General features: G+C 50.7%; 1 protein-coding gene across 1 annotated transcript in view; it reads right to left on the reverse strand.

The window, feature by feature from the left end:
- Positions 1 to 9,435, reverse strand: part of ptpa (protein phosphatase 2 phosphatase activator) — a 46,356-nt gene extending 36,921 nt beyond the window's left edge. The window contains exons 1-4 of the mRNA XM_085965129.1: positions 9,421 to 9,435; positions 8,300 to 8,386; positions 4,229 to 4,354; positions 3,035 to 3,152 (exon numbers count right to left, since the gene is read on the reverse strand). Coding sequence (XP_085821255.1) covers positions 3,035 to 3,152; positions 4,229 to 4,354; positions 8,300 to 8,386; positions 9,421 to 9,435 — 346 coding nt within the window. The remainder of the gene's footprint in view (positions 1 to 3,034; positions 3,153 to 4,228; positions 4,355 to 8,299; positions 8,387 to 9,420) is intronic.
- Positions 9,436 to 9,729: the final 294 nt, after the last annotated feature.

Genomic DNA, 9,729 nt, shown 5'->3' on the forward strand with positions numbered 1-9,729 from the left:
CCTTCGAGCCTGCTCCGCCATTCAATAAGGTCATGGCTGATCTTCTACCTCAACTCCACCTCCCTGCACTATCCCCATATCCCTCGATTCCCTTAATATCCAAACATCTATTGATCTCCGCCTTGAATATACTCAACGATTCAGCATCCACAGCCCTCTGGGGTAGAGAATCCCAAAGATTCACAACCCTCTGAGTGAAGAAGTTTCTCCACAGCTCAGTCCTATATGGCCGACCCTTTCTTTTATACTCCAATCCTTTTGGAATAAAGGCTAACATACCATTTGCTTTCCCAATTGCTTGCTGTACCTGCATGTTAACTTTCAGTGATTCGTGTACAAGGACACCCAGTGTCCTAGGCCCAACCATCCTCAACTTTTTCATCAATGACCTCCCCTCCATCAGGTCAGAAATGGGGATGTTCGCTGATGACTGCACAGTGTTCAGCGCCATTCACAACTCCTCAGATAATGAAGCAGTCCATGCCCACATGCAACAAGACCTGGACGATGTTCAAGCTTGGGCTGATAAGTGGCAGGTAACATTCGCACCACACAAGTGCCAGGCAATGACTATCTCCAACAAGCGAGAGTCTAACCACCTCCCCTTGACATTCAATGGCATTACCATCACTGAATCCCCCACTATCAACATCCTGGGGGTCACCATTAACCAGAAACTTAACTGGACCAGCCACATAAATACTGTGGCAACAAGAGCAGGTCAGAGGCTGGGTATTCTGTGGCGAGTGTCTCACCTCCTGAGTCACCAAAGCCTTTCCACCATCTACAAGGCACAAGTCAGGATTGTGATGGAATATTCATCCACTTGCCTGGATGAGTGCAGCTCCAACACACAGCAAGCTCGACACCATCCAGGACAAAGCAGCCCGCTTGATTGGCACCCCATCCACCACCTTAAACATTCACTCCCTCCACCACCGGCGTACCGTGGCTGCAGTGTGTACCATCCACAAGATGCACTGCAGCAACTCCCAAACCCGCGACCTCTTCCACCTCGAAGGACAAGGGCAGCAGGTGCACGGGAACACCATCACCTCCAAGTCACACACCATCCTGACTTGGGAGTATATCAACATTTCCAATCGCTCACCACTTAAAAAATGTTCTTTTTCTATTTTTCCTACACAGTACAGCACGGAGTAGATACAAAGTAAAGCTCCTTCGGAATTACCCCATCAAACAACTAGACGGCAGATGCAGCATTTGTCAGATGAAGCCCCCTCCACACTACCCCATCAAACTGCTGCCAAGCTGCCACCAGCGATGAGGGTATCAGCATTCACTGTTTAAATGAACACACAGACTTGCTGCTGCCCTCCATTCCGGAGGTGCTGACATGATAGGTTAGGGTGGGGGGGGTTAGTTTCAACAACTCCAGCTATCCTCTGGTACGTCCTTATAAATGGCCATTCTTCAATGCAAACCTAGGCAAGCGAGTGCAAGCAGGCTGATCGACTATAGGAGCATCACAGCCGAGCCCCGCCATTCTCCTGAGCTCCACAGGGGCACGTTCGGGATAGCAATCGGGAGCAGAAATCCAGGCCGATATTCCCCCCTCTCCCTGGCCATCTGGAATCAAGCCTGGGATCTTCCTGATTTGTAAGCCTCAGTATCGTACTGGGTGGTGCATCGAGTCAGCGGGCACCTGGCCGGTGTGGGGTTTTTTTAAACAATTTTTTCACACAAACCAAACTAAAAACTTTCTAGATGGCGAAAACAAACTCTCCTTAGGACTACTGTGGTAAGGATAAGCGATGAGCAGTTATGTCCGGTATCAGTAACCGGGAGGCCGTGCGCGGGAGAAAGATGGGATCTGGATTCATGCCACACGATTCCTTACACAGTGGGGGGGTGGGGGAGAGGAATCATGTCAAGCACGAAATTGAGAATCAAAGCAAAACTGGGGGCTGAATTAACTTGAGCCTCTCATCGCATTGCCGAGTGGCGTGTAAACAGGGGCCTGACGGCAAGTCACACTATCCACCCGGGAAAGAAAGATGTGAAGCACGGGAGGGGGCAATGTTCCCCCTGAGGTGCGAGGCCGCTTACCAATCGGGAGGTCCTGAGCGGGCTGCTCTCCAGCTGCTGCCGCTGGAAAAGATACCGCGCATTTAAAAAAAATTCTTAATAAGCGTTTGTACATTATTTCCATTGCTGGCAATGCACATCAGCAGGGCTGGTAACAGCAGAGTCTGGACTTTAACTTCAGAGCCCCACTGTGTAAAAGTGTGGCGGTCGAATTGCTTGACAGACACCCCCATCTAGTGGACAATCCTGGAACAGCACAGAGGGTGAATGAGCCCTGCGATCATGGCACGATGTTCGGGATTGTAAAGCTAACCCCCTAACTGACCACCAAGAACAGATTATCTGGTTATTCATTTGCTGATTGCGGGACATGGCTGTCAACAAAATTGGAAATAAGAAAGAAGTTGCATTTATAGGACAGCAAGCTCCCACAAACAGCAATGTGCTTGTTCTGGACTCCCCCCACCAGAGGAAATAGTTTCTCTCTCGCTACCCTATCAACTCCTTTCATCATCTTAAACACCTCAATTAGATCACCCCTTAATCTTCTATACTCGAGGTACCAGACAGCGGAGCTGCCACCTACATATAGAAGACAGACTTGTTCTTACACAGCGTCTAACAAACATCTCAAAGCGCTTCACGTGTAATGAATTAGGTTGAAATGGCAATAAAATATGCAGTAAAATGCAGGAGCCACTTTGCGAACAGCAAGATCCCACAAACAGCAAGCAGTATGAATGGTCACAATCTGTTTTTGATTTAAGGAGGAACGCTGGTCCATGTCCCCGGCGAGAGTCACCACCCTCAGGACCAGGAAGACCCTGGGATTTAATGGAAAGGTGTGCAATGGACAGTGGCTGGACTGGCTGTGGACAGTTATTCTCCATAACAAGAGTTACGTTCAGAAAACCAACACTGCAACTGATCTGCCGATTTCCTCCGTGTGATGCGCCCACACACAGGGATATTAAGACGCGGTTACCTGTTCCATAGTCTATTCTCGTCGGGTTTCCCACAGACTCCTTTAAATACACTGTAGCCTCGGCGACAGCAGCACTCTGCTCTCCGGGAATCACCATAGAAACCAAGTTCTCGCCCTCCTATGACAAGAAAGCAAATTAGTGCAAGCACTGGGATCTCATGTACAGCACGGGACAGCCCCACCCCCCCTGGTCCGTGTACATCGCGGGACAGCCACACCCCCCCTGGGTCCGTGTACAGCACGGGACAGCCCCACCCCCCGGGTCCGTGTACCGCACGGGACAGCCCCACCCCCCCTGGGTCCGTGTACAGCACAGGACAGGCCCCCCCCCCCCGGGTCTGTGTACACGGGACAGCACCGCCCCCGCAGGCCAGGGCACAGGAACTGTACATTCTGGATCAATTTCTAACGTTATGTCCTGTCCACCTTGGCGATGGTTTCAGCCCTCATTGCCGCACCCAAGTCTCCATTCTTCACAGGGTAGCCTAGACGATGAGTGTCAGCAGGCTATTTGACTGTAGGGGACACCATTGCACGAACCCCACCCTCCACTCACCTGACACCCGGACACAGGCACTGCGCTTCTGGAGCCAGGGGAGTGGGAAACCTGCGACTTTCCCCGGCTAAGACTCACCACAGATGGGGGGATTGAACCTAGACGGTGTGGCTCAGATACATTACCTTTGCCAGTAAACCATTGTGGGGGAGGCAGACACCCCTAGCGGAACCTGACTTTGGGGGGGGGGGGGGTGGAGTTACACAGTGAGGCGGAGACAAATTAACAGAAACATAGTTAGGGTCAATGACCAACCACTCGGAGGAAACGACTATCTCTGTATTGATATTAAATAAACAAAGAACGCAAGATGGATTCAATCCTTGCTCGTTCACCCAGAAAATAAAACCTCACAGTATCCAACTATTCCTTGAACTATATTCCAGGGTTTCTGCACCTGCCCAGAGTCCAATCAATTTTTACCTCAAAAACTTCCTGAAATCAGTCCTAAATTAGCTTTCCTCCAGTTTAAACCTAGCAAAAATGTCTCTCCTCCTCAACCCCCCCACTTCCAAAATCAAAACTTACAATTACTTTTAAAATTAGAATGGGTGAGCGTTCGCTTTTTAAAAAGGCTTCAGTGGCGAGACACTCTTTAAAAGCACCGTCTGGAAGTGACTGTTTTCATGACACAGTACCTTCTCGAGCTTGCTGTACCAAGTGCGGTACGCCTTGTTGCCAAATCGGGAAGGCTGATCGACTGGGGGGGTCTCGTCGATCCACCGGTCCAGTGTGTTCATGAGCACAACCAGTTTCTCCACCGGCTGCAGATGAAAAGACAAGGGAGGCATCAGTACCGGTCACTGCACACTGTACAAACAGAAAAACAAACTTCCATTTATGTAGCGCCTTTCACGACCTCAGGATGCACTAAAGTGATCGACAGCCAATGAAGTACTTTATGAAGAGTAGTCACTGTTGTAATGTAGGAAATGCAGCAGTCAATTTGTGCAAAGCAAGACCCCACAAACGGTAGTGTGATCATGAGCAAGTAATCTATTTTAGTGATGTTGGTTGAGGGATGAATATTAGCCCAGGACACCGGGGAGAACTCCCCTGCTCTTCTGCGAAATAGTGCCATGGGATCTTTTACGTCCACCTGAGAGGGTACATGGGCCTCGATTTAATGTCTCATCCGATAGACGCAGAATGCGGGTTGGAGACTAGTTGTTTATAACAGAACAAAGTTCATTCATTACTCCTGTGACAGATTCAGATGATGAGCCATTCACATTCAACACATGCACACGCAAATGGTGAGGCAACTCCTCAGTGCTACGCACCTTTAAGTCTTCCCTCATGAGAAGGCTCCCGGGAGTCGGATGGTCTTACTCGGGACAGTTTTGAAAGCGTGGAGTGGGCTGCTCAGGCCATTGGGGTCTCCGGGTAGTAGCCAGCTCTCAATCACTGGAAAGGCAATGGAAGGGGGAAATCAGCCACCCAACCAGACCAGACACGTGTTTGAAGGAGATTGATGTCAACGGGTTAAGTTCTCGGACTCCCCCATACAGGATATGGATTCAAGCCCCACTCCAGAGACTTGAGCACATAATCCAGACTGACACGCCCAGTGCAGTACTGAGGGAGCGCCGCACTGTCGGGGGGGGGGGGGGGGCGGCATTAATGAAGGAGCGCTACACTGTTGAGGGGCAGTACTGAGGGAGCGCCGCACCGTCGGAGGGGCAGTACTGAGGGAGCGCCGCACCGTCGGAGGGGCAGTACTGAGGAAGCGCCGCACTGTCGGAGGGGCAGTACTGAGGGAGTGCTGCACTGTCGGAGGGGCAGTACTGAGGGAGCGCTGCACTGTTGGAGGGGCAGTACTGAGGGAGCGCCGCACTGTCGGAGGGGCAGTACTGAGGGAGCGCCGCACTGTTGGAGGGGCAGTACTGAGGAAGCGCCGCACTGTCAGAGGGTCAGTGCTTTGGGAGCCCTGCACTGTCGGAGGGGCAGTACTGAGGGAGCGCCGCACCGTCGGAGGGGCAGTACTGAGGGAGCGCCGCACTGTCGGAGGGGCAGTACTGAGGGAGCGCTGCACTGTTGGAGGGGCAGTACTGAGGGAGCGCCGCACTGTCAGAGGGTCAGTGCTTTGGGAGCCCTGCACTGTCGGAGGGGCAGTACTGAGGGAGCGCCGCACTGTCAGAGGGTCAGTGCTTTGGGAGCCCTGCACTGTCGGAGGGGCAGTACTGAGGGAGCGCCGCACTGTCAGAGGGTCAGTGCTTTGGGAGCCCTGCACTGTCGGAGGGGCAGTACTGAGGGAGCCCTGCACTGTCGGAGGGGCAGTACTGAGGGAGCCCTGCACTGTCGGAGGGGCAGTACTGAGGGAGCCCTGCACTGTCGGAGGGGCAGTACTGAGGGAGCGCCGCAATGTCAGAGGTGCCACCTTTTGGATGAGGCGTTAAACCAAGGCTCCGTCTGCTCTCTCAGGTGGGTGTTAAAGATCCCACGGCACTATTTCAAAGACGAGCAGGGGAGTTCTCCCCGGTGTCCTGACCAATATTTATCCCCCAACCAACATCACTGAAACAGATTATCTGGTTATCACATTGCTGTTTGTGGGAGCTTGCTGTGTGCAAATTGACTGCTGCGTTTCCTACATTACAACAGTGACTACACTTCAAAAAGTACTTCATTGGCGGGAAAGCTCTTTGGGATGTCAAGAGGTTGTGAAAAGCACTGTATAAATGCAAATTCTCTCTATTTCTTTTATGTGTGTAAGTTAGCTGATTTTATGTCTCAGGCCGCTAGTGACCTCCTTGTTTACCTGATATGATGCTACAGGACATTAAGAGTTTCAATACACTCTGCCAACGCAATGTGGCGGAATTCTGGTTCGTGTCTGCAATCTCCTAAATAGGGACCTGCTAATCGTATTGCTAACTGTGCTGTGGGGAGACACAAGGAGGGAGAGGGGACACGCCGCACTCTCCACTGTGCTCTTCTGTGTCCTCAAGGTAATGAGCGGCACTGACGGCGGAGCTAGAAGAGGACCGGGGTCCTCTCAGCCAGGTGGAAATTTCCTTCAAATGATAAAAGATAAAGGGCACAATCCTAAAGGGGGTGCATGAACAGAGAGACCTGGGGTATATGTGCACAAATCATTGAAAGTGGCAGGGCAGGTTGAGAAGGTGGTTAAAAAAGCATATGGGATCCTGGGCGTCATAAATAGAGTACAACAGCAAGGAAGTTGTGATGAACCTTTAGAAAACACTGGTTCGACCTCAACTGGAGTATTGTGTCCAATTCAGGGCACCGCACTTTAGGAAGGATGTGAAGGCCTTAGAGAGGGTGCAGAAAAGATCGACGAGAATGGTTCCAGGGATGAGGGACTTTCGTTACATGGATAAACTGGAGAAGGTTCACCAGACTGGTTCCTGGGATGGGGGGATTGTCCTATGAGGAGAGATTGAGTAGACTAGGCCTATATTCTCTAGAGTTTAGAAGAATGAGAGGTGATCGTATTGAAACATACAAAATTTTTACAGGGCTTGACAGGGTCGATGCAGGGAGGATGTTTCCCCCTGGCTGGGGAGTCTAGAACCAGGGGTCACAGTCTCAGAATAAGGGGTCGGCCATTTAGGACTGAGATGAGGAGAAATTTCTTCAATCAGAGGGTGGTGAATCTTTGGAATTCTCTACCCCAGAGGGCTGTGGAGGCTCCATCGTTAAGTATATTCAAGACAGAGATCAATAGATCTTTTAATATTAAGGGAATCGAGGGATATGGGGATAGTGCAGGAAAGTGGAGTGGAGGTAGAAGATCAGCCATGATCTTATTGAATGGCGGAGCAGGCTCGAGGGGCCAAATGGCCGACTCCTGCTCCTATTTCTTCTGTTGTTATGTTAAAATCTTATGTTAAGCTGGGGTTGTTCTCCTTGGAGCAGAGAAGGTTGTGAGGAGATTTGATAGAGGTGTTCAAAATCATGAGGGGTCTGAACAGAGTAGAGAGAAACTGTTCCCATTGGCGGAAGGGTCGAGAACCAGAGGACACATGAGGAAAAACGTTTTTACGCAGCGAGTGGTTATGATCTGGAATGCACTGCCTGAAAGAACGGTGGAGGCAGACTCAATCGCAGGTTTCAAAAGGGAATTGGGTAAGTACCTGAAGGAAAAAATTTTGCAGGGCTACGGGGAAAGGGCGAGGGAGTGAGACTAGCTGAAATGCTCTTGCAGAGAGCCAGCATGGGCTCGACGGGCCAAATGACCTCCTTTTGTGCTGAAATCATTCTATGATTCTAAGATGCAAAGTAATATCTCGCATCAGCTCTCAACAGCCCCTTGAACTCCAAGTCCCACCTAATCTAATGCTCAAAACAAGAGTGTTTTAACAGAATGAGGATAGGTGCCAAAGGATACCTCTAGTGCCTTCAGCTGCCTGGACTCTAAGCTCTGGAATTCCCTCCCTAAACCTCTCCGCCTCTCCTCCTTTAAGACGCTCCTTAAAACCGACCTCTTTGACCCAGCTTTTACTCACCTGTCCTAATATCTCATGTGGCTCGGTGTCAAATGTTGTTTGGTAATCGCTCCCGTGAAGCGCCGCGGGACGTTTTACTACGTTAAAGGCGCTGTATAAATGCAGTTCATTAAAACCCTTCCACCAAAGCCCTCGACATTACACCCCAGCGTGGAACTTACGGAAATATTCTATTGTATAGACAGAGGGGACTATGTCAATAGAATCCCAGTCCGTGTGTTGGCAGGACTGTCCTACCTTGGAGGTTTTATAGTTGCACGAGAGCTTTTTCCCTTTCACGGCCTCATTTAGTGTCAGAACAAACCCGACGTAGTCAGCGTAGGCCTGGAGAGAGAGAGGGGCGGGGGGGGGGGGGGGGGGAAAGAGAGAGAGGGGAGAGACAGGTTAATTACAGGATGCACCAAAGCTTTGAGTAAACTCAGGTTTGAACTCAGATCCCTTTTAAAAAAATATTTTTAAACACTCTCCACTTGCCTGGATGAGTGCAGCTGCAACAACACTCAAGAAGCTGGACACCATCCAGGGCAAAGCAGTCCGCTTGATTGGCCCCCCCATCCACCACCTTAAACATTCACTCCCTCCACCACCGGCGCACCGTGGCTGCAGTGTGTACCATCTACAAGATGCACTGCAGCAACTTGCCAAGGCTTCTTCAGCAGCACCTCCCAAACCCGCGATCCTCTACCACCTAGAAGGACAAGGGCAGCAGGCCCATGGGAACACCACCACCTCCAAGTTCCCCTCCAAGTCACACACACCCCATCCCGACTTGGAAATATATCAGCCGATCCTTCATCTTCGCTGGGTCAAAATCCTGGAACTCCCTCCCTAACAGCACTATGGGAGTACCTTCACCACACGGACTGCAGCGGTTCAAGGCGGCGGCTCACCACCACCTTCTCGAGGGCAATTCGGAGTGGGCAATAAATGCCGGTCTTGGGGGGGGGGGGGGGGGGGGGGGGGGGGGGGGGCGAGAAAGAGTGTTCCTATGTAGTACCATCTACCAGCCACTGGATGGAAGGACACCCTTTGCATAGGACAGCACACTTCACACCGTGTCACAGTAACATATATGGGTTGCACCCGGGGTCACAATTGAATTACTCGAAGATTCAAAGGACCGTACAATAGGAAATATCTTTCACTTGTGATATTCCACTAAATAAATTGCGAGTGGATGAATGCAAGCCGACTCCACTCATAATTATACAGCACAGAAGGAGGCCATTCGGCCCATTATGCCTGTGCCGGCTCTTTGAAAGAGCTCTCCAATTAGTCCCACTCCCCCTGCTCTTTCCCCACAGCCCTGTGAATATTTTTTTTTTTAAGTATTTATCCAATTCCCTTTGAGGCAGTACGTTCCAGCGAGCCATAACTCACTGCGTAAAAAAGGTTCTCACCTCCCCTCTGGTTGTTTTGCCAAATACCTTAAATGTGTGTAAAAAACCCTCATAATTTTGAGCATCTCTACTAAATCTTTCCTTAACCTTTTCTGCTCTAAGGAGATTATTAAGGTATTATTCCCCAAGACTGTCAACCAGTGGCTCACTGGGCATCACCCTTACCTGAGTCAGAAGGTTGTGGGTTCAAGTCTCACTCCAGAGACTTGAGCACAAAAAATCTAGGCTGACACAACAGTGCAGTGCTGAGGGAGCGCCGCACTGTCG

This window comes from Somniosus microcephalus, chromosome 23 (assembly GCF_052327205.1).
Source record: "Somniosus microcephalus isolate GS21.2 chromosome 23, FLI_Smic_1.0, whole genome shotgun sequence".
In the NCBI taxonomy this organism is placed as follows: Eukaryota; Metazoa; Chordata; class Chondrichthyes; order Squaliformes; family Somniosidae; genus Somniosus; species Somniosus microcephalus.